This window comes from Rhineura floridana, chromosome 1, assembly GCF_030035675.1.
Source record: "Rhineura floridana isolate rRhiFlo1 chromosome 1, rRhiFlo1.hap2, whole genome shotgun sequence".
Taxonomy (NCBI): domain Eukaryota; kingdom Metazoa; phylum Chordata; class Lepidosauria; order Squamata; family Rhineuridae; genus Rhineura; species Rhineura floridana.
The window spans coordinates 61,101,018-61,125,992 of record NC_084480.1 but is presented as its reverse complement, the minus strand read 5'-3'; the positions used below and the strand labels follow the sequence as shown (position 1 = coordinate 61,125,992).

Here is a 24,975-nt window from a genome sequence, read left to right as displayed (position 1 = left end):
AAATTTAATAGATACAGTAAACATAGGAGCACATTACATAATAATTCTTGAGATTCTTACAAACCATCAACCATCTGAAAAGCATGTTAACAAAATCTCTCTCCCTGTACACTGTGATGACAGGTTCTCTGTATCTTCATTCTTTTTTCATAAGAATTCTGTTATACCAGGGTGTAGATCATAAGGAGCTGTTTTTAATTTTAATTTGCTTTTTAATTCATATGCTTACTGATGGGTGGGTGGACAGGCCAGTAAGAATTTTGCCATTGTGTAAATGCATTTGCAAGGCTGTATTCACTCCGTTTGTTTGTTTGTTTTAGTCTGAACCACTTTTGCCTCAATCCAAATGTCAGAGCTTGTTCATGTAGAGAGGCTGCCACATGCAAGCCATTTGAATTAAAATATGGACAGTCACAATTCTTTAAAAAATGCCCTGAGCCATTATCGTACTATTTCATGCTGGAATACCTTAAAGAAAGTAGACTACGCAAGAGCTTTTCTTTGAGCATATGAGAACTGATAATCAAGGATCTTAGCTGCTTCAAACAGAAAACGCATGGGCATAGCTTCAATTTTCTTTTTTTTTCTCATTAATTTTTTTATTCAAAGTTTCAAAAAACAAAACAAAACAAAACAAAAACAAATTAATAACTAATACAATAAAATAAAATGTTGACTTCCGATTTGTCGCAGATCAGTTATAGGTCTATAATATATAACAAACCTGTCTCTTAATGTATTACAAAATCACTTCCTCCAGTAGTTATCTTAATTAATCATCAAATCTCATTAACATCACTTTATTCTTTCCGCAAAAAGTCAAAGAGAGGTTGATTTTTCTCCAAATAAACATGTCGATTAATCCATCTCATCAAGTCTGCTAGGTCCAGTAATTTCAATAGCCATTCTTCCATTATCAGTGTTAATTCCATCTTCCATCCTTGCATCCATAATAATCTTGCTGTCATAGTCATATAATAAGAGTCTGATGGGAATTTCCTTCCTCACAAATATTTCCTTGCCATCAATTCTGAATGTGTTACTGAAATGTTGTTGTAAAGTCATATCTCTGTTCCTCTTTTTTACGAAATGCACTAGCACATCTCTTGAGAGTTTTTCCATTGTCACATATCTGGAATTAATTCTATAAATTTTCTCTATTTCAAGCGCCATCACATCATTCCAGTCCAGAATTTTTTTCGAAACATTGATAGCTTTATCTCTGATATCTTCATCAATTTCTTCAGGGACAACGCTGAATTCCAAACAGTAATCTTTATCTCTAAGGTCCATAAACTCCAAATCTTTTTCCAGTTCCACATTTGATATATCTGTTCCAATCTCCAGGACTTGCATCTTCCCTTTAATTTTTCTTTCTTTTTCTATTGCTTGTCTAGCTATATCTCTGATCTCATCAACCTCCTCTCTCATAAAATCCCCTATTTCTTTCAGCTCCTGCTTCATTTTGCCAAATTCAATTTTCATCTCTTGTTTGCCATGTCTAAGTTCTTGTTTCGTTATCTCAATCTCATCCATTATTTTCTGGAACATATTTACTTCCAGGGTCTCAGCCACTTTCTTAATTGTCATTTTTAAAACCAAGAAGAAGAAGAAAAACCCTTCAATTTCCAATATAGCACTATTCCCAAGCAAAGAGCAATTTATTTCTTTTTCCAGCAACAAAGGAGTTAATATTCCAAACCTGATGACATCATAATGTAGACAGCACAAACTGCCTTATCTCTTATGTGTCCAAGAGTGCAAAACAAATTTAGTTCACAGCTTCCAAATAGTTAGTGGCATAAAGAACAAGCAGATTCATCAAAATGAAGTAGACCAGAAAAAATAGTCCCAGACATATAATACTCAAAAGTTCATATAAATCAAAATTTTTCTCCTCATATTAGATATCTCTCATCCGTTTATATCTTTATAATTCTCAATTCCAGGCCAGCTTTTTGCAATAAAAACAAAGATAAGCTATTTTGTTTTCCTTCCGCCTTAATTCCATGTATAAAAGAGAAAAGTTATAACTCACCCAGGGATTCTTTACTGCTGATTCTTTTAACAAATCTCTTTACTGCAACAATTTAAGCCAAGTGATAAGGATAGAAAGAAGAATGCTTGCCTGTTAGAATCCGTGTTTCTTTGAAGAAAAGAAAAATGTCTCGCTTAATCAGTTTGAGCTTGCTTGAAATTCCTTGGCTCCGTCCAATGTTGCTGGCTGGTCCTTCATTCATAGGCAATCCTAATGAATTCAAGTCCCCCAACAAACACAACGAAGCTTGTGGATGATCTCTTCGTTTCTCCCTTGCCTGGGAGAAAGTTTTTACCAGTCAAAAAAAAAACTTTTGGCTGGTTTTAAAACTGAAAAAGCTTCCTCTGAGACGAGAGCTCGTCTCAGAGGCAGGCACAAGCGAAGGCATGGCTTCAATTTTCACTAAATATTAAGGAAAGTCTTTATTAACATGTACAGAGAACCTTTTGGTAATCCAATAATATATCTGCTTCCCTTTTTACTGCTTTTAGGGAAATGATGCACGTTCTAGAATGTCACTTTCACAACTTACCTTCAACAAGTTGTTTTGGCCCCCAAACTGCAAATCATTCCTTCTTAGTATCTTGAGGGACAGCATGAAAAATTTCTGTAGCCTCATGGTTTTGTATATATAATGCACATTATGTGGAAAACTTAGATCATGATTTGATTCATTGTACAATATATGATGACATGAGGATATATTTGCTTGGACTTCTGAGACATACTCAAAAATGATCATTCCAATTGAAATGTCTATATTATGAAATTCTGATAAATATGTTATCTGTTAGGGTTGTTATATTTGCAGCAATAGCACAGAATAAAAGAAAATGATTGTGCAAATGAATGTGGATTGTAAATTATCTCATCGCTATGATTTTGGTTATCACATCTTTTTGGAAAGCAGCAGGTTTTTTATATATTTTGTTATGTTTTTATGCTGTTCTTAACATAAAGTTCTGTGTGTCCACTTCTTTTGAACATTTTCTTATGTTGATGGCATTGTTATGAAGTGGTTACACTGTTATATGGAGTGCGCCTGCGGAGTCAGGATCAACCCAAGATATTTTACTGCCTGAGGTGAAAGACTCAAAGGTACCCTTCTCCCATTCCTCATACAGAAGCTGAGCAGACTGGCAAATTAATTTTACTTCCTCGCTGGCAATGGGACATCACCCTCCACTGCACCTGAGGTCAGCAGCCTAGCTTGGGAGGAACAGAGCAGGCCGTGCAGCATATACAGCTCTGTCTTCCAACACCTTGCTGCTGCCACTTCTATTATTTGCTGCCTGAAGCGGCTGCCTCACTCTCCCTTTGTGGTAGGGCCAGCCACACTATTTTCTGCCCAATATTTTTTGCTCATGTTTTCTTGCTGCTATTATTGTTAGAAACATGTATGGCAATTTTGTAGATTATAGGAGTCACAAAATGAGGGAACTATTTTTTAGGTGGAAGTGAAGGTGAGAAAGGCCTATATTAACAGAGAAGCACACCATGTGAAAAAAATGTTACCAGGTATCATTAAAATCACCAGTGCTTCAAGGGACAGGACAGCCTGTGGCTTCTTTTTTATATTTTTCCCTTAGGGCTGCTGGAAAGACTCCAAATGTGGCAGGATGTATAGGAAGGAGTGGTAGAAGAAGCTACATCTATCTCATTGTGGAATTTTAAGACACAATGTGAATCCGATAACTCTGTGGGAAATCAAAGCAAAGAAACATGGGATTAACACAATATTTTGCCCTGTATGGTATGCGCACTATCAAAGAAACAAAGAGGAGAGAACAAACTGCTTTAAACTATGTAAAGGTATTACAGAAAAGGAGCATTTGATGTTGATCTAACATAGAAGTAGAATTAGACTTTTAAAAAGCAAATGTGAATGCACCCTTAACATTCTCTCATTTGTTGTTGTTATGTGCCTTCAAGTAGATTACGACTTATGGCAACCCTATTAATCAGTGACCTCCAACAGCATCTATCATGAACCACCCTGTTCAGATCTTGTGAGTTCAGGTCTGTGGTTTCCTTTATGGAATCAATCCCTCTCTTGTTTGGCCTTCCTCTTTTTCTACTCCTTTTTCTTTTTCCCAGCATTATTGTCTTTTCTAGTGAATCACGTCTTCTCATTATGTGTCCAAAGTATGATAACCTCAGTTTCATCATTTTAGCTTCTAATGATAGTACTGGTTTAATTTGTTCTAACACCCAATTATTTGTATTTTTCGCAGTCATTACTGGTTTCTGCTAGTAGTATGGTATCGTCTGCATATCTTAAATTATTGATATTTCTCCCTCCAATTTTAACACTTCCTTCATCTTCATCCAATCCTGCTTTTCGTATGATACGTTCTGCATATAGATTAAACAAATAGGGTGATAATTGCACCCCTGTCTCATACCCTTTCTGCTTGGGAACCAATTGGTTTCTCCATATTCTGTCCTTACAGTAGCCTCTTGTGCAGAGTATAGGTTGCGCATCAGGACAATCAGATGCTGTGGCACCCCCATTTCTTTTAAAGCATTCCATAGTTTTCCATGATCTACACAGTCAAAGGCTTTGCTGTAATCTATAAAGCACAGGGTGATTTTCTTCTTAAATTCCTTGGTCCATTCCATTATCCAACATATGTTTGCGATATGATCTCTGGTGCCTCTTCCCTTTCTAAATCCAGCTTGGACATCTGGTAAGAGCCTTTGTTGTAGAATCTTGAGCATTACCTTACTTGCATGGGATATTAAGGCAATAGTTTGATAATTACTGCATTCCCTGGGATCCCCTTTCTTTGGAATTGGGATATATGTTGTACGCTTCCATTCTGTGGGCCATTGTTTAGTTTTCCATATTCTTGATAATTTTTTGTCAAAATTTGGACAGATTCAGTCTCAGTAACTTGTAGCAACTCTATTGGTGTGCCATCTGTTGCTGGTGATTTGTTTCTTCCAAGTATTTTAAGAGCAGCTTTCACCTCGCATTGTAAAATTTCTGATTCTTCGTCATATGTTTCCTCCATGAATCAATCTATCATCCTTGCATCTCATTTATGGAGTTCTTCAGTGTATTGCTTCCATCTTCCTTTTATTTCATCTCAGTCAGTCAGTGTGTTCCCCTGTTGATTATTCAACATCCCTACTCGTGGTTTAAATTTCCCTTTCATTTCTCTAATCTTTTGGAACAGGGCTCTTGTTCTACCCTTTTTGTTGTCCTCTTCTATCTCTATACACTAACTATTGTAATTGTTCTCTTTGTCCCTACGTACTAGTCACTGTATTGTTGCATTTAGGGTTCTGACTGTTTCTGTCTCCTTTTGCTTTTGCTTTCCTTATCTCTTTAACCATTTTAAGAGTTTCTTCAGTCATCCATTGAGGTCTTTCTCTCTTTTTAACTAGAGGTATTGTGTTTTTGCATTCTTCCCTGATAATGTCTCTTGCTTCACTCCATAGTTCTTCTGGTTCTCTGTCAACTAAGTTTAAAGCCTCAAACCTGTTCCTTATTTGAGCTTTATATTCTTCTGGGATGTTATTTAAATTGTATTTTGGCATTATGATTGCTTTGTTGTTCTTCTTTAGCTTTACTCTGATTTTCGATACGACCAGTTCATAATCTGTACTGCAGTCTGCTCCTGGTCTTGTTTTCACAGAAAATATGGAACTGCTTCATCTTCTGCTACCAATTACATAATCAATTTGATTCCTATATATTTGCAAGAAACAAATTATTGGCTTCACAGAATTCAATGTCTCTCTCCTGCTTCATTTCTGTCTCCTAAGCCCCATTTCCCCACAATTTCTACTTCTTTGTGTTTCCCTGCTTTTGCATTCCAGTCCCCCATGATTATCAGCACATCCTGTTTTGGTGTGTGATCAATTTCTTCCTGTACTTCTGCATAAAATCCCTCCAATTCCTCTTCTTCTGCGTTTGCCATTGGAGCATAGACTTGGATGATGGTTATGGTAATAGGTTTCCCATTTAATCTCATTGATATAACTCGCTCAGACCTTGTGTTGTAGCTCCTAATTGCTTTTGCTACATCACTTCTCACTATTAAAGCAACCCCATTTATTTTTAATTTCTCATTTCCTGCATAAAATATTTTGTAGTTGCCTGATTGAAAATGTCCCATTCCTGTCCATTTTAATTCCCTCAAGCCAAGTATTGTAATGTTGATACATTCCATTTCTTGGTTGACCATTTCTAGCTTTCCCTGGTTCATGCTTCTCACATTCCATGTTCCTATTGTCTGCGTCGTACAACTCCGGACTCTCCTTTCACATCTGTACGCATCAGCCTCTGGGCTTCCTTTCAGCTTTGACCCAGCTGCGTCATTAGTCACAGCGCTACTTGTACTTGTCCTTTGTTCTTCCCCAGTAGCTCGTTGAGTGCCTTCTGACCTGGGGGTCTCATCTTCCAGCACTATCTTGTGTTGTATTTTGGTTTCTCTGTTCATAGGGTTTTTGTGGTAAGGGGTATTCAGAGATGGTTTACCATTGCCTTCCTCTGAGTTTGGATGCATCTTAGTCTGGTGTCTCAGCTTTTGACCATTCCGCCTTGGGTGCCCCTACTAGGAGTCTAGCCTCTTGGTTTAGACTCCTGATGGCATTGCTCTCAGCTTCTTCAACACTCTCAAAGCCCCTCACCATGTTAAGGTGTGCATCCTAAAGGGGGACCTTCTCTCATACACATCTCAATTATGGAAGCCACGGACTTGCCCTTTTTAACTTCACACAAGTTATGTTCCCTGAGTACCCTTGTAAATGGTGTTATTTTCGAGGAAAATTTTCTCCCTAAATTCAAATCCTTGCTTGGTAAAAAAAAGAGACACATTTCTTCTCAAACCTATATATTTCTATTGTTTCTTAGGTCTGCCTTGATCTGCCAGTTACTGATGATCTTAGTATTCATCATTGCATTTATCTTTAAAATAAATTCCCCTTTGACACAGCACTACAGTGTATGATTTCAAAACATCATCTTTTCGAATGCCCCTTTTACATAGCAGCTGCCATTTCCATGCTATTGTCTGTGCTGCTGTGGTGTTCCCCCCAACCCATATGTCTCAAGGAATTATTGGTTCATGCTCAGGTGGTTGTTTTAGCTATTTCTCTGATGCTTCTGCATAATTTCATTTGATTGGTGGACTTTGGTGGAGAAATAAGATATTATCTTGCTTATCTATACCTAACATGAACTTGGACACCAGTTGTTGTTCAATTCAATTCTAAGAAAAAATGATCCATGTGGATTCATTAAGCTATAAGATGATTACAAAAAATAAATACTGTGTATGAAAACAGAATAGCTTTAAAACCAGCTGCTACAATGAGGCTTGACAGATTCACAATAGTAGGTCTTCTGTGCTTTTAACATTCATTTACAAAGGAGAAGTGTGTTGGGTACCATTTCTCCCATTAGAGCACTGCAGTGGTAAGAAAACAGAACCTGATCATATTCTCCCTTTTTAAGCAACAAACAGTAAAATCCAGTAAACGGTAAAATATGTCTATTAAGAAATAAGGCCCATTCAGTTCAATGGGCCTTACTTCCAAATAAATGCTCGATTCACACTGAAAGCCTCCACACAGAGTATGCACAAAGCACTGTTAGGGTAAAGCTCAGCAGAACTCTCCAAGAAGCACAATTTGTGAGGACTGTTACCTCCACAAGGTAGGCTGTCCATATGCCATATCCCTTTTGGAGGCACCACAATCACAAATCATTGTACCTATGTGGACAGCCCTCATGTGAAGTCTCTGATTCACACAATGGTATATCTGCATGAGTCTGACAGCAGCCCTATGAGCTCCTGCAGTGCCCACATGAGATTTGTCAGGAAGTGTGAATCAGATGCATGCCATATGTATCCGATTGAGTGAAAAGGCCCACTGCATGCTCACTGCATCTTTGCACATGTGTGTTCCGCAGCCTGTGCAAATTATTTATAAAGTAGATTCCATTTTAGAAGAATTCAATTGTTTTATTTTACACAAAAAAGTTTAATTGGACTCAGTTGTTACTTGAGTTGTGCTGTGCACTATGTAGCTGTATGTCTTACTATCTGTTATTATCAGAGTGACGACTGTTTTAGATCGGCACATTAGCAATTGCCTTTTTTTTGCTGTGCACAGTCAATCTCACATCCCTCTCATATGCAACCATGTTAAACATTTAATGTGTGAAGTGGACATATTTATAGAATGGCTAACCACATGGTAACACTAACAACGTGGAGAGGACAAATCTGTATTCTCTGGCCTTATCATAAGCATAGCATTACCCAGTTCCCTGGATTTTCAAACAATTGTTGGAAGTTGAATCTCTGGTAAAAGGGGTCGAGGTCCACTCAGCCTTCCATCCATCCGTGGTCGGTAAAATGAGTACCCGGCATATGCTGGGGGGTAAAGAAAGGCCGGGGAAGGAACTGGCAATCCCACCCCATATATACGGTCTGCCTAGTAAACATCCCAAGACGTCACCCTAAGAGTCGGAAACGACTCGCACTATAAGTGCGGGGACACCTTTACCTTTAGACTAGCAACATAGCTAAAAGCAACCATCAGCTTATTAGGTGAATAGAAGTGCCTCATGATTGATGTTTTAAGTGACTATCCCTTGAAACCTACAGTATATCCCATAACATATGATGCATGTAATCACATCACATAGGGTATTTGTGGCATACCCCTAAATTATAATGTGTGATATGGCCCTAAGACTCTGGTGAAAGAGGAAAAATACAAAAGTGTTTACTAAAGAATAAAATTTTTCGTTAGAAAGAAATCATCAGTGGAATATTCATGTGGCCATTCCTAGGCTCCAGTTTATTCAGTATTTTTATTAGTGATGGAAGTAGAAGTAGAGGTGTTTTGATTAAATTTGCAGCTGATACTGAGCTGGGAGGCATTGTCAATACAGGGAAGGATCAGGAAATTATGCAGACTGAAATAGATGATCCCATGAACTAGTGTAATAAAAATACAAGAAAATTCAATATGTGTAAGGTCATGCATTTGGGACTGAGGGCTCATCAAGTAGAAACAACTGAGAAGGAAAGATCTCAAGATACTGGTTGGTCACAAGGTGAATGTGAACTACCAATGTGATGCTGTGGCAAAGAAGGGAAGTTAATTCTACACTCTTAGAAGGTAAAGTCTGTTCCTGGATTTATTAGGCAAGCGATTTATAGTAGGGGCAGGGGAATTATTGGTACCCTTATACTAGGTGCTGATGAGACCACATCTGGAAAAATGCCTAGTATTGGTCACCCATTTGAAAAAAAATTATTCAAAATGGAAAGTGCAAAAAGTAATTAAGTTGGTTAAAGAAATGTAGAACATATTTTATGAGTAGATGTTTTACAGGTTTTGCCCCTTTAGCTTGTAGAAAGGAGACTAAGGGGGAATATGACAGTACTCTACAAACATCATTAGAGGAAATAACACAGAAAGGGAGTGGAATTTAGGCTTTTAAATACTGGGCATACAACATCACTGGCTACACATTTGAAAGAAGCTTTTCAAAAATACTACAGGCATCAACCCATCGGATAGTTTCCCTAGAATATCTGTGGGAAGTAAGACGTTCACTTGAATTCAAGATAGGACTGCTTTATACCTCATATGGCAGCCATGTCTTTAGTGTAACCACTGAATTTCATCAAGTGAACACCATGTGTAAATAAGTGGGCTTGGAAAAATAAAAAAAAAGTTTTAGGAAAGGACAAAGATAGGAAGACCTAGATCCAGAATACCTGGCTACAAGTTATCTATGCCACACATCATTATTGCTTGTTTAGCAGCGAATATTCATAGAACTTCCCATCCCTCTTCTTGTCAAGCAGTGGTGTACATGGCCTTTGAGTTACCAATAATAATACTTGCACAAGTTGAGAGATACTCATGTATGCCATTTTTGTATGCTACCACCTAATTCAGACATTTTCTGCTACAAGCCAACAATATGTTGGGATGCCATTCCCATCATCCCTGACCATAGGCTATCCTGGCAGGGACTGCTGGAATTTGTCATTCAACAACATCCAAGAGGGGTATCCTTAAAAATAATTTTTTTAATTGCTAGTAAGGTTCATCCAACTGAACTGAATTTAGTTGCACTGGCATAGTCTGAAGTATCTGAACTTTAGAGAACTGTTTGTTAAGTTACCATTGTAATAAATAACTAAAATGAAATATTATCAACCTAGATTTATACTGAAATCTCCTTTTCTGTACAACAAGGCAAACTTTTGTTTTGCACATTTGTATACTGCACAGCAGGGACTCATTATTCTACATAGCTTGAAAACTCAATGGAGGGAGGTCTTTGTCCTACACAATAGGCAAACACCTAGTCAAGCAATCTCCATGTGTAAATTACAGAGGTTCTAGTCTCATCACCCAATACAAGAAGAGACTGAACACTTGGTAATACCTGGAAAAGCAGTTTACGGAGATTCTTCTTGCAACTATCTTTTTTTTTTTTTTTTGGATTTTCCTTCTGCCCTGTTGAAGAAAAACATCAATATTATTTTGTGCCGCTTAACTTATTAGTGTTTTTTGCACACTCACTAGTGATATGTTTTCTAAATATAAAACTAAATATAATTTGCATGTTTCCTGCTTAAGACCTGAATCTGGTACATACTCTGTGGAGTAAGCCCCTCTGAAATCTAAATAAACATGCAAAACGTTTGCACTGTAAATGTAAATGTCTAACATCTTAGCATTTTTTCTCCATACTGATTAGCATTTATTTTGGATCCCATTTTATAGATCTTTTACTAATTAATTTAATATTAACACATTTATTTACTATTCCAGATTATTAATTCTGTTTAAAAACCTGAACCTAATACCATTCCCAATCCCACTGAAATTAATTGCATATTTCCCACTGTCTTCTGTACAGTCATGATTACACTGTGGAATCCTGGCCCTAAACATGAACTACCTTGTCTTCCTATGTCATAGATATAATCACAGAATTTGGAACAGCCCTATTTGGTGGCAAAGCAAATCTTATGATAATCAGTTATTAATACTACTAATTCCCAGTTGTTGAGGAAAAAATTGTAAGATGTTTCAGTAGGCCTAGCACACCTGCAGAGCAAAATGATCTTTAAAAAAACTGATTCACCTTCCCATAGTAGCACAGCCAAGGATTGCATCGAAAGATGCTTCTGCGTATACATCATTTTCTGAATTTAGCCCTTCACATGCAAAAGGATGCTGAAAATCCCTCACATTCAGTATCCAGAATGGCATATACTGTTCCCTTTGTAGCACCACCAAGAAAGAGTTGGCATTGAATGAAATTCTAATCACCCTCTTGTCTCAGTAGCTTGATCAGTGCTGCCAAACTACCTGCGAGGCAAGAAGATCCTTGCATTCATCCAATTGCTGCATGTGAGGTTCTCTGGATTGGGATCACTGCATATTACCTTCTAATTCTAGAAATAGTGCTTCTGTCCCTTGTTATCTAGTTCTGCCTATATACAAAAGGGAAGTAATGGAAGTTTATCAATCCACAAGGTTAATAATACTACAGTTCTTTGTGCATGTCTTCACAAAAACTGTTCCTATCCTAGGAAAAGCACACCGAAAATAATCTATGTTAATGCCTTTGCATATATCTTTAGTAATTCCATTTGATGTAATTATTGACAGATCTAATACTTATTCCTAAATTTCTCATTACCCTGTGTGAATTTTAAAAATGTGGGGGGGGGTTCCTTCTAAGATTACACTCTTTTTTCCTCTGAATTGCAGTTAAATTTGCCACAAATGATTTCTTCTATTTTTTAAGTTACAGTTGTTTCCCACCCACAAGAGTATTCTGTTATGTTCCTGATTCTGCATGAGTTTTCAGAAATAATTGCCTGTAGTTCAGCAAATTCATTAACTAATTCCCTTACGACTCTGTGATGCTTGTCATCCAGACTTGCTGATTTGTATATTAAAGTTTTCTAAGTATTCCCACTTCTATATGTGTGCATTTTTTCTAATCCAGCAGCCATATTAACAAGGTCTTCACTGTTTGTCATTACTATTTTTCTCTATTTTTAGACTGATATTAAAATTGTCCACCATCTTAGCCTTTATATCATTCAGGTTATTCATTAATAGATCCATTTTGTCTTTACTACTTATTCTTCACTAAGTATTTAAAATCTTCCTGCTCCTCTTAGCCCCTTTGACTAACATGGAACCATTTTGCATTTCTCCTGCATTTGTCTTTAAATTGCCACCTTGTATATCTGTTAAAAAATTTAAAATGTCTGCCTCGCAAATTAATCATTTCCAAAGCATTTATTTTCTACTCTTATATCTTGAAGCAGTCCCTTGTGAAACTACATGGACTCTTCGTGTTCACTGCTTCTGGTACAATTGAAAAATCTTCACAGTACCAAGATTTCAAAATGTCCTTGCCTTCTCCCACTCATCGATTTTAATACACCCTCTCATTACACAATATGTCTCAGAATGTTTAAATCCCGTAAGGTTTATTTCATGAAGTTGTTTTTTGTAATGCTCAATGTGGTTACATTAAATTTAAATTTTATTTGGTACAAATATTTCATATTTCAGTCTCCAATTCTGTCTCTTGACAAAGAACTTATACTAATAGCTGCCTCCCCCAATACTATTTTAGTCAGTTTAGCTACACAGTATTTCAGTGTCTTTGATCATAGACATCTAGCTACATATTTTCAACCAAATGATTCCTGAAGTTCCTATATATAAAAACAATAAGTTAGATAGGAATTAGGAAACCTTAGTTAGCTATTGCCTTAGGCTGCAATTCTAACCCCACTAACTGGAAGTAAGCCTTATTGACTTCTATAGGACTTACTTCTGAGTAGACATGGTTAAGCCTGGGCTTTTAGATAGGACTGATCACCATCATTGTCCATAAGCAATTAATAGTAATAATGTAGGGCAGTACCAGCTGCCCTGGGGTCCCACTGGGAGGAAGGGCGGGATATAAATCTAATAAATAAAACAAGCCCCCCCCAAAAAAAGCAAAGAGCCTCCAGCAGGTGCCAAAACAGAAGACACTTTATAACTATAGTTTTGATGAGTATGTTCTTCAGGGGCAACAGTGCAAGTTCTTCTGTATCATAAAGGTGCTTTTTAAGTATTTGAGTTATCAACACTTAATTGTCCCTAAAAATGAGCAGTTGAAGTCCAGTGTCTCTTTAATTTTACATTTCTTGCTCTCAATGTAAAGTGGATTACCACACATGGATGCTCTGAGTGACAGAACAGGTGGTATGTCAGAGACCCCTGAGCAATGCAGGAAACCTTGGGAGGGTTAAGATCCTCAAACCAGTTAGGAATGAGGGCTGCACATGCACACTGCCCTCTTGCTGCCCCTGAACAGCAGGAAAAACAATTGTAGAAAGCAGCTGGCAAGTGTTAGACTTCAGGGAATGAAACAGTTTGCTGCATAATTCCCTTAACCCTGGGGCCTAAAGGAGGTGAGGTTGTGCTTGGAGGACCTGTATGCATTTGTCCTAACTGCATTGCTTTCAGTGGGATGCATATTTAGATGAATATCTGAATGTGTGTCCCATTGAAAGCAATGCAGTGTGAATAGGCAGCATCTACACTTGGAAATAACACAGGCCAAAGGAAGCTTTTCTTTCCTACATTGATCCCATCACTTGGATCGGTATGGAGAAGTGGAGGGGTGAAAGACTCATAAAAGAAGAGAAAATGACCTTCTCGCCCTTCCTTTGTCCATTCTTCCTTTGCAAAAGTTTTTTCATGTCCCATACAAAAGTATGTATAGAAAATGTATTTTATGGATCTGCACTTGTATTTCTATCCAAAGTTTTCCATCTGGTTCATTGTGATTTTGGTCAATATATTAGTGTATTACTGTATTCTCATATTATTGTGAGAAGTATCCCATTTACTATGAAAGGTCTTATGCCTGGGAAATACTGCTACTACTTAGATGCATGTTTTTGCCTCCTGCTTATTCCCATTTGGCAGAATTATTCAATAATGAGATATTCTGATCAATTGAGCATTCCATGGATGGTGGGCATAATGTTTGTACTATGAAATTTTGGGAATATATGGTACTCTTTTTTCTCTGACAGTTCACTGTGAATATCCACGAGCAAAATGTGACATTTCATATGTTATGAAGGTCAGCATTTATACTTGACAAGATGAGAGGGCTAGGATTTTAGAGCAATCCTAGTCAAGCAATAGATCATCATAATTGTAGAAACTAAAAAGCCATTGCAGTGATTGTGCCACAAGGGAAATTGTTCATCCATCAGTAAGATTGTTACAAGGTAAGAGACTATGAAGAAAGGGCGTTAAAATTGCTTTATCCCATTGAGTCATCAGTTCCGTCTAGGTTCAAAAGCCTGGATTGGTTTTGGAGAGAGGTGGCATAAGAGGTTGCTACTGGAAACCTTAACAAGTTGATCATAGTCTCAGTAACACTAGCAAGTGTAAGTATGATCTCTTCTAAGGGAAAGTGTAGGTTACATGTTGAAGGAGAGGAAGAAAAGGATTGGAGTACAATTAACACATGGCTTCTCTCACGTATTGTCATGTTCATTTGGAAGATGGCTGTTCACAAAGGAAAAAGTATGTAATAAATAATAAAATATCTGCATCTCTCTGCAGGTAATTTAATGTAAATGTAGCCCTATATTTACAAATAAATGTGGAGAGACAAGGCAACATAAATGGAAATGTGCTTGTACAATGGATGGGGAAGATGTAGAAAATATTTGTCCTGAGTAGCTCCCTACAGTGCTAATGTATAAAATGAAATAGATTTGTGAATGGAAAGTACTGACTACCTGTGTGTTCTGTTTAAATGGAGTTAGAAGTGGGGAGGGAAGAAAAAACATGTAAATGTAGCTATATGTTTAAGAAAGCATATAGAGTAATGGTTGTTTTACTATTTTAGCCTATATGCTAAAAGTTACAAAATGTATCTGTGGGCAAGATATGCGTGCCAGATGTATCTATGAGCAGGTGAGGTATCTCTGCAAAAGTGCTATCTATATTTTTCTTTGTGTGACAGTGAATTCTTTGTGCCCTTAAAGAGAGTCTCCAGGATGTTTGCTGTGATACAAGTCCTTTGTTTAAAAGCTGCTTGTGTGAGATAGTGAATGGCTTGTATAAAAAGCATCGTTTGAAGTGATCTGCCTTAAGTGTTAAGAGTGTAGGGGAACATATGTGGGAATTAGATTTGTGAAGCAAGCCTCTGCCGGGGGATATATATGCACTGTAGAAGAGTCTTTGTGTAATGGTTGCCTCTAGAAAGGGGTCGCTTTATGGGAGTAGTAAGAAAGCTGTTTTTGTATGGAGTGGCTTTGTATCACACCATTGGTGTGAATCCAGCAGGGACTCAGGATACGTTTTTTGTGTATCATTTCCATCCCAGAGACACCCAACCATCCCTCAGGAAAGCTCCTTCAGGGTAGGCCAGGGCCATCATGTCCTTTATTGTTGTAACTCCCAGATTGTGATACTCTCACAAAACTGTTGCTAGGCAACAAATGTGGTTACCAGGTCTCAGCGAATAGCTGAAGAGGAAACCAAAGTGTTGCACCATTGTAGAGTAACCATAGCAATGACCTACTATTACAGAGTGGAGAATTATCATTAACAATGTTAAAGTATCATACAGGAGCCTGGGATCTGGAAGCTTCCCAGCAGCATCTTTGCATAATTGTGTTATCTAGGAAGGGCTGTGAACTCTTTTGGGGCACCTGGTTGCTAGGTGTTGAGGGGGTTATTAGTTGCTATTGCTGTTCAGTTTATAAAAGAAATATGCAGGGAAGTAAAAGGTTTTGGGACTCCTTAACGAATCAACATGAGAGGAAAACATATATCAAGAAAAATAATCCCAGATCTCTCTCATTTTTCTGGAGTGCAGATTTATGGCACTACAACTATAGGATGTATAGCCGCATATATCTGTATTAATCAGAACAGATTAATTCTATATGTTTGCAGCTGTGGGAGATTGTCACCATTACCACTTACAATTGGTTTATTATACTGTTGAAAGGGAGGTTTTATCTAGGTGGGCATGAGTATTTTAAATACTAAAAAAGTTGTTTCTCAGTAACTGTTAGTGAACTAATGATCACTGGATTCCTGCCCATAGAAGAGAGAGTGAAATGACCGGCCATATCTGAAAATATATCTAATTAAGCAGCTATCACTCAGGAACAAGAGATAGCAGAGAAAAGTACTGCTTCTGTTTGAAAGGCATGTTCAGCTTTCCTAAAATGAGGCCAAATATATGGTTGTCCACTTAAGTTCCTGATTCAGGTTTCCCAAAGTTCCAGTCCTTCAAAAATTGAGAATGTAAGCATAAGGGGGTGGCTCCTACATCTTTACTAGTTGCAAACAAAGAGATTTTGGCAGGTTCAACTTGTCAGGAGTGAGAAAACTTGCTTCTGCAAAAATGTCCTCCACTGCATAACTATTGCAGTTATAGGAGAGCACTGGATTTGAACCTGAGGCATGGATCCCTTAAGTTTCACAGGGTTGGTCTTAGTTGACTTCACAACAATTAGCTCTCAGGCCTGCTTTCTCTTCTCAATAAAGTAGTGATAACAATGCATGTTTGTTGTAAGGACAGCATCTTGAAGTTTAAAACAAATGTGAATGAAAATAATTGATCCCATTGGGAAAGATGTAAATAGCTGGAGAGGCAGGCACAATACTTACTACTAAACAGGAATCCTATCCTTATCAGTGAGAGCCCTTTCCCTGTCTGAGGGTGGTTAACAACTCCTTTCCCCTCCCTAGGGCTTAATTTGAGTCAAGAGTTCAGAAGCTCTTCTCAATGCCAAGCTTCAAGCCTAGTGAAACAGAGAAAGGGAGTGCCTCCTAGCATGTGCAAAATGCTTCTCTCTCAGCTTTGAATTGACACAACCAGCTATTAGTTTACTAAAGCCTGGATTAGAGAGCCTTCCAGGCTGCCTTGAGCTGGGCAGGCACTTCACAACGAAGCTTTGGATTTAGAAAATCTCCTGTGCCCTAATCCTTTACACCCCAGTCCTGCCCGCATTTACGCAGAAGTAATAAATCCTAGTTATATCCGTGGGATTTACTCCCAGGTAAGTGTGCGCAGGATTGCAGCCTTCGACCTGCGTGTCCTTTCGCCCAGGAGCCGAAGAGGCCAGTCGAACCTTACGAAGAAGGTGCTTCCATCATTAAGCCGGGTGATCAGAGGAGCATGTGTGTGTGTGTATGGCACGCATGCATTAATGCCTCGCGATGATACGGCAAGCGTCTGCGTTCAGGTCCATCTCCTAAACTTGATCCCTGTGGCTCTCTGTTTGGGGGTGGAGTCTCCTCCTCCCCCGTCTCGCCCTCCGCTAGAGTCCCTGGCAGTGACGCGGTGCTCTTTCTTCTTTGTGTATTGCAGGTACGGAGCGGCACGAGCTAACCTCCTGGAAGAGCTACCCGTCGATTTTCAGGTTCTTCAGCGAGGCGATGGAGGCGAAGACCAGCTCGGGCAAAGCGGCTCCGACGCGGCGCTCGCAGCGGATCCGCTACGAGGAGCTGTAGCAGGGCGGGCGGAAGCCGGCGTCTGCCTGCCTGGCTCGGTGCAGGCGCTCTCCAGTCCCAGCCCCTCATTAGATTGTTTTCTTCCTGGAGCACAGGGTCGCCGTGTATACATCTAAGTAGCGTTTTGCATTATTTCTAGATGAGTGCAACTGTCAAAGCAATATGGGTTCACTGGTTGTGCTTCCTGTAGGCTGTAGCTTGGATTTCGGGCTGCCCATCAGTGCGCAGATTAAGCCTGACAGCAGCACTGCATAGCACAGCCTGGTGCAGCTCTAATTGCCCTGACATAGCCCTGCACCGAGCTGATGGGACGCCGCCTGGCCTCTTCCCGGGTCCTAGCGCCCGCCAGATCCCTTGGGCACTTTGCCTCCTCTTTCTCCCCCCCTTCATCGGAGCTCATTTTTTTACTTTAATTGATTTTAATGACGGACTTTAAACCTAGCTAACCGAGTTTCTGCCCACGTGTTAGGCTTTTTAATAATTTCCCCGCAAAAGCTTTTGGGCAGGATTTTTTTTAAAAATTACGTTTTTAAAATCCATGGACCCGAATAAATTGCAGTAATGCCATAGTAGCAATCCTAAATCACCCACTTCTATGAGACTTGCTGTCACATAAATTTTTATTTTATTTTATTTTATTTATTGGATTTCTTAGTCACCCATCTGGCTGGCTAACCAGTCACTCTGGGCGACGTGCAAAATAGCATAAAATGATACATCAATACAATAACATTAAAATCTAAAAGCAATGATGTTAAAATCTAGCCCACCCCAAAGGCCTGCCTGAAGAGCCAGGTCTTCATGGCCCGGCAGAAACTCATTGTAGAGGGGGCCTGGCGGAGATCATTTGGAAGGGAGTTCCATAGGGTGGGGGCCACAATTGAGAAAGCCCTTTCTTTAGTCCTCACCAGTCTAGCTGTTTTGACTGGTGGGATAGAGAAGGTCTTTTGAGGCCGATCTTGTTAGGCGGCAATGTGTTTAGGATATGCGCTTAACTCTAACAAAAGGCTGTTTTGCTCTATTTCTACTTCATAAGGCTGTGGAGAGGCTGTAATCTGGAATAATACACTTAATGTGTACTTTGTTTTCATTTTATTAAGGATGGAGATTTGAGCCACCCAGATCAGGGCTCCTGCAAATTTGATTATAGAAAAAGAATTCAATTTTACACCCAAATGCATCCAAGCTACTAAATGCTCTTTGTTTTGGGATATTTTGGATTTCTGGGAGTTTGCTGCGTCTTTTTTAATTGAAAAGATGTTTTAGGGACAAATGTAATATAAAAAAAATATTTCCAGTATTTAAAATGTTGCTTCTAATACGTGGTTGAAACGTTTATTTTTTATTCTGACAGAATATCTATTTTGTGACGGATCAGATTGTTATTAGCTTTTTTAAAACGCTGGGCCCTACCAGAACACCGCATTCTCCACCCTCAGCAGCCTTACTTTGTCCGAGGTGAGGGCAACAAGAGTTTTTCATTACTTGCTGAAACAGGGTCCACTTTTGCGGGGAGGGAAACCCCCGTTGTCTAAAGACCCCCCCCCAAGGGCCTCAGTGTGTGAAACTCCCGAATCGGTTTCGTTTCACCTTAACCTTCTGGTGACTGTGAAATACGGAGAGCAAAAAAAGAAAAGCAGCATGTATTACGTTGCTAATCGCTTTTATTATTGCCAAGATGTCTTCATTTTCACATTCCTTAAATTCCTAATCACTTTCAATGTCTTAGGACTCTAAAGTTCCACACAGACCTAAAGTCCCTATTTTGCCACCAGGTGTTTCCAGTGGTCACCATACTGAACAATGTCTGCACCTCCAGGCTACAGAGCTCCAAACTCCTTACCAGGGGGAAAAATGAGAGGAATGGGTCCCAGCAACTCATGGGCCCATCCCCCCCGAAAACTCTCTCCCAGCCCTACTGCAAGCAAGGGCCCCAACCCAGTGCGAAGCTACGCCCTGAAGCTCCCTGTAAATCCATTCGGTTTGGGGCGCATCCCTGGCAGAGTCAGAGTTGCCAGTGACGCTTGCGCAGGAGGGATTTCCCAGAGAATGGTCGTCACCCTGCCTCCTCTGGGGCAGCAGGGCCTAGCTGGTTCTGGCAAGGGCACCAAGGACCATTTGAACGTTTCCCTGTTTCTCATCTCAGAAGTTGCTAGAACAGAAAAGGATCACATTTCACTCATGCGTACATTTGACGGCGGCAAAATTTTGTTAGATGCCACCCCCTCGTTTAAAGGGAAGCTTTATATGCTTTCAAAACAGGATCGAAGCAGCCGAGAGGAGCGCTTTTGCCCCTAGCTGCACACGTCTTTGCTGCGCTAAGTTATCCCAAAATGCGTTCTTGGGCTTAAGGGGCCCGGTCCTTGTTCAAAGGGAGCCGGAGGGGGTGAGCGCCTGAGCTTTCCCGGGCATTGGAAACCTCCCGGCGTCGTCTCTGTGGGCAGAGTCCAAAGCCAGAGCCCCGCTGCTCCCAGCGCATCCCTCGCCTTAAGCTGTTGTGTCTCGCTGGGCCTGCTTGGACTCTTGCGCTGCCCCCCACCGTCGTCTCCGTGCCCTTAACCCTTGGTAAGGGGTGACCTTTTTTGACCGTAAAGCTGAGCAACTCCATTTTTTGCAGAGTAAATGGCGGGTGAATGTACGATCCATCGGTGTGCAAGCTTTCCCTGGTCCCGTCTCCCTCATCCGATCGCCTCGCCGCCTCTTTGCCCATCCGTGTTCTCTGGAACTGCTGCTTGCTCGCTTGCTTTCACCCGGCCGCTTAATGTCAATCTCAGGCTAACGTATTTAGTCTTTTATTTTTTTTTCTTTCCTGTTCACGGATGTACTTTCTTTAGGTAGGATGTCGTTGGCCTTTTCCATAGCAAACCTTAGACCGTCGCCTGCCTTTGGTGAAAGCCTCTGCAGCCCTGCGAAATGCCACATCTCACGAAATTACTGTTTACACGTGTGGTTCCACCAGCCCCTCGCCCTGTGTCTTGCACTGTCGCCGGGTTGTGTTCTCGCTGCTTCTGCTCCGAACTGAAGCGTAGGGAGTTGTTGAAGGGTTGCCTCTTTCTGTTTACACTGAACCAATAAAAATATGGTTTCTCTTCTAAGGTGCGGGTGTGACTTTCTTGTGTCCGGTCTTGTTAACTCGCCGGGTGAGGCGAGGCAACCCAAACGACTGCTTATTTTGCTGGTCGGGCGCAATTCGGTTGCAATGAGTAAGGCGAGCGGCAGCTTTCACTGAGGACCATTTGGACTCGGTTTCCCCTCAGATGAGCGAGCAATAGAAATATCCTCCACCTGAAGGCTTGGTACTGTATTATCTGCATCGTGTGAACACGTTTAGTATTAACCAAGGCCTTGCAAAAATAGGAGGGGGGTCGCGATTACTTTTATCAGGACTGGGGGAAAGTCACACGTGGATCGAAGGGGTGAATCGGAGACCACCTTGCCTCGGAATCCCTGGGAAAGAGCATCACATGGAGGGTTATGTTTAGGAACCACGGGATGGTTGCATCCAGGCAATACACGACTTGGGATGCACAGCTCAAAAGAAGCAAACGCCTATGGTGCAGCACTGACGGTTACCCGAAACGAAGTCCCAGCAACTTCAGTGGGGCTTACTCCAGATAACTGCCCATACGATTGCCCCAAACAAAACCCCGAAATATTTCTGTGGTATCCAGAGAAGGTCCCGGGGCTCTTGTACAAAAACTCAGCAACTTTCAGGCAAATTGTCACGCATTTTTCAGAATGGGATGCTTCGTTCCCCCCCCCCATCACTGGCCTTTTAGTCTTTACAATTCTGTTATAGGAAGGGGCTTGATGATAATCCATAATCAACCCAAACTAGGCGAGTGACTCTGTGGCCTTGTTACCTTGACCAACTGTTCTATTGCATCCAGTTGGCTTTACGAAGTGGGAGGAGCTAGGAAACGGGAGGGACACTGGGTGCTGAAATTGCTAGATCTCTATTTGCATAGATGGCGCTAGAGGGGCCCCCGCACCTCTCCTCCACCACCCCATTGCTAATCTCCTGAGGTTACTTGAAGGAAAATCACTTCTCAGGTGCAGATGTATGAACCGGGGCTTGTACTAAGGTTGCAGTCCTAAACAGAGTTACCTGGAGATTTTTTCCACCTGAAAAAATTGTAATTACTTCAGGATACAGGTGTTTGGGATGGTGCCTTACAACGCCATCCTACATATGCCTACTGAGAAGTTAGTCCCACTCTCACTGAGTTCGATGGGACTTGTTCCCAGGTAAGTGGCGACACGTTTGCAGTCTTGGTGTGACCCATACCGTTTTTATTGTATTTTTTTGGAACAGGGCATGCAGTCAGCTCTTTCTTGACATTTTGCTCTCTTGCGCTGGCGCAGTGTAAACGAATCTGCCCATTACAGGGTCAAAACGAATAAAAGGCGGTTGACAGGCTTTCTCTGAAATACTTCTAGAAAAGGACAGACTGGGCAAGTTAACGCACCCACCCTCAAAGTGACCGCCTGCTGCTGAGGATGGGCCGGATTGCCAGGATCTGATGGGAAAGGGGAGACCCCTTTTGGTGGTTTCTGTGATTCTAGAAGGCCGGCACGATCGACTCAGCTCTGTATCTGCCTGGTCAAGCCTGATTAAAACTTAGCCCCAAGTTGAATATTTCTGAAACGAGCTGGTCTTCCCTTAATATCTGCTAAGGTGGGCCTGGACTAAAAGCTTCCCCATCGAAACCCAGAAGCGCAGGGAAAGCTGTCCTTTCTCTCTCTCCCAGGCGCCAAGCTAGGGATTTGGAGATCTACTTTCCCTTCCCTGCAAACTAGATCTCTTCGCTCCTTTCCATTAACGTAGCATGCTCCTTGGGGTCCTGGAGAATGGGCACTCCCACCCACCCACTCCAACCCACCCTTTCTGTATGATCCTTGGGACTCCCCCTTTCCTCCCGGTCCTCATAAACAGTGGGAGGCTCTACTATACACCGTGGCACTTATCAGCTCTGATCGCAAGCTTTGCGGGGAGGGGGTGGTGGCAAAGACCCCCCCAGTCCATGAACAGCGATTGCAGAATGTCTGGCCCTCCTCGAGGCATTTGAGCTTTGATCTCGGCACCTGAGCTGTGCCAAAACAAAAAACGAAAAGGCAGTAGAAGGGTCAATGATAACCATAAAGCACACTTCCGAGGGATGACTCGTTGAGTGTTGGTTTAATTGATCCGTCGTTTGGATCGATGGTTTTAAAGTTTCACACCGTTGCTCTGTTCACAACCCGATGTCTTCAATAGTTGCCAGTCCAGGGGGCGAGGACTGTGTGTTGGAAGCGGGGCAAGAGCAACTCGTGTTTTGTTCTTTTTGTTTGTGCTCCAGAAGGGAGATAGAGTTAGGGTCCTCCAGATGGATGGCTTGATTACCTTTACCTGTGATGCTCTGACTGACTTCCTTCTGTCGCTAGACTGTGATGTCTTTAGGGAAGCTTACCTGCCCCTCCTCCTTCCGCGCTTTCCACTCCTTTGTCCTCCGACTGTCCAGGAATGAGGAGACATCCCTTTGTCTCTGCTCTCTCCAAGCCATGAGGCTAACCCCTGCACCTGGGCGTTATGCCTCCAACTTAGCTAGTTAGTTAGAACTAGGTTTGCTTTTCTAGCTATAATGTATTTCTATAAATAAAGTAGCTTTTCTTATTTTACTAAGTCTCCAGTCTCAGTGATGCTGATGCAGGGTAAAAGCCTGCTTTCTTAGGCAAACGCATGCACAAGCTGGCACACTCGCATTTAAACATTTGCTGTTACTCTGCTGCTGTGGTGTTGCTTTAAACTAAATTAAGCACACAAATACACACAGAGCAACACTGCTGAGCGTCTCTGGGGGAGGAGGAGCAAGAAACCAAGGCTGGAAGACTATAACTGGGCTTGTGGAAGTCTGTCCCACTTTAAACTGGGACAGCGAATGTCGGAATTTCTCTCTATTGAGATGCGTAGCAAAGTTGAGTAGCGCTGCAGAATGGAGAGTATTGAGCGAGCTGTGTGTGTGTTTGAATCTTTGCTAAGGTTCTACCTTCCCTGCAAATTAGTCAGACAGAGACTTTAAGCTTTAAAATAAGAAACAACTACTTTATTCTGGAAGTCCATGCTTGATAGGAAAGAGTTCTATATCTAGCTTAACTGGCTATGCTGGAGCAGTGAGCACTGGTCTCAATACTCGCCCTCATCCTGGTTGAGAGGAGAGACAAAGAGAAGATGTCTGCTCCCCTCTCGAGAGAAAGAGAAAAAGTGAGAAAGGCGGGAAGGAACTGAGATCAACATTCCTTTGCTTATCAGCCTAGCAGGAAGGGAAGAGACGGCAGGATCAAGGGATAGGTATAGCCCCAGTCTAGCTCTATCTAGCTACCCTTATTAACCCCATGCAGCCTCAACCCACCAAGTTGGTTGAACCTCATACATTCCAACAGCGAACGAGCTGGAACCCAGGAAAAACCAACACACACAGATTGTCCCAGTTAATCGCTAGTGTTCTAGCCGGTAGCTAATGTCCCATTCCTGGGCGAGGTCCTGGAACGAGTGGTTGCCATCCAGCTCCAGACACTCTTGGATGAAACTGATTATCTGGATCCATTTCAGTCGGGCTTTAGACCCGGTTTTGGCACGGAGACAGCCTTGGTCGCCCTGTACGATGACCTTTGTCGGGAGACAGACAGGGGGAGTGTGACCCTGCTGATCCTCCTTGACCTCTCAGCGGCTTTTGATACCATCGACCATAGTATCCTTCTGGGACGACTCACTGATCTGGGAGTAGGCGGTACTGCTTGGCAGTGGTTCCGCTCCTACTTGGCAGGCCGTCTCCAGAGGGTAGTGCTTAGAGAGCATTGCTCAGCACCCTGGGACCTCCAGTATGGAGTTCCGCAGGGGTCAGTTCTGTCCCCCATGCTCTTTAATATCTATATGAAGCTGCTGGGTGCAGTCATCAGGAGCTTTGGAGTGCGTTGCCATCAGTATGCTGATGACACGCAGCTCTATTTCTCCTTTTCATCTTTTTCAGGTGAGTCTGTCGACGTGCTGAACCGATGCCTGGCTGCAACACTGGACTGGATGAGAACTAACAAACTGAGGCTTAATCCAGACAAGACTGAGATGCTGCTGGTGGGTGGTTCTCCTGACCGGATGGCGGATGTTCGACCTGTTCTGGATGGGGTTGCACTCCCCCTGAAAGAGTAGGTCCGTAGCTTGGGAGTCCTTTTAGAACCATCCCTATCACTTGAGGCTCAGGTAGCCTCGGTGGCACGGAGTGCTTTTTACCAACTTCAGCTGGTGGCTCAGCTACACCCCTATCTGGACAGAGAGAACCTCGCTTCAGTAGTTCATGCCCTGGTAACCTCAAAATTAGATTACTGCAATGCGCTCTATG

General features: G+C 41.4%; 1 protein-coding gene across 9 annotated transcripts in view; it reads left to right on the top strand.

The window, feature by feature from the left end:
* Positions 1–20,678, top strand: part of ARB2A (ARB2 cotranscriptional regulator A) — a 495,278-nt gene extending 474,600 nt beyond the window's left edge. For 8 of the 9 annotated variants that reach the window (XM_061622217.1, XM_061622215.1, XM_061622285.1 and 5 more), the window contains one exon: positions 17,460–20,678. In XM_061622217.1, coding sequence (XP_061478201.1) covers positions 17,460–17,602 — 143 coding nt within the window. In that variant the 3' untranslated portion in view covers positions 17,603–20,678. The remainder of the gene's footprint in view (positions 1–17,459) is intronic. The other variant, XR_009762084.1, reaches the window with a different exon arrangement.
* The last annotated feature ends 4,297 nt before the right edge of the window (positions 20,679–24,975 follow it).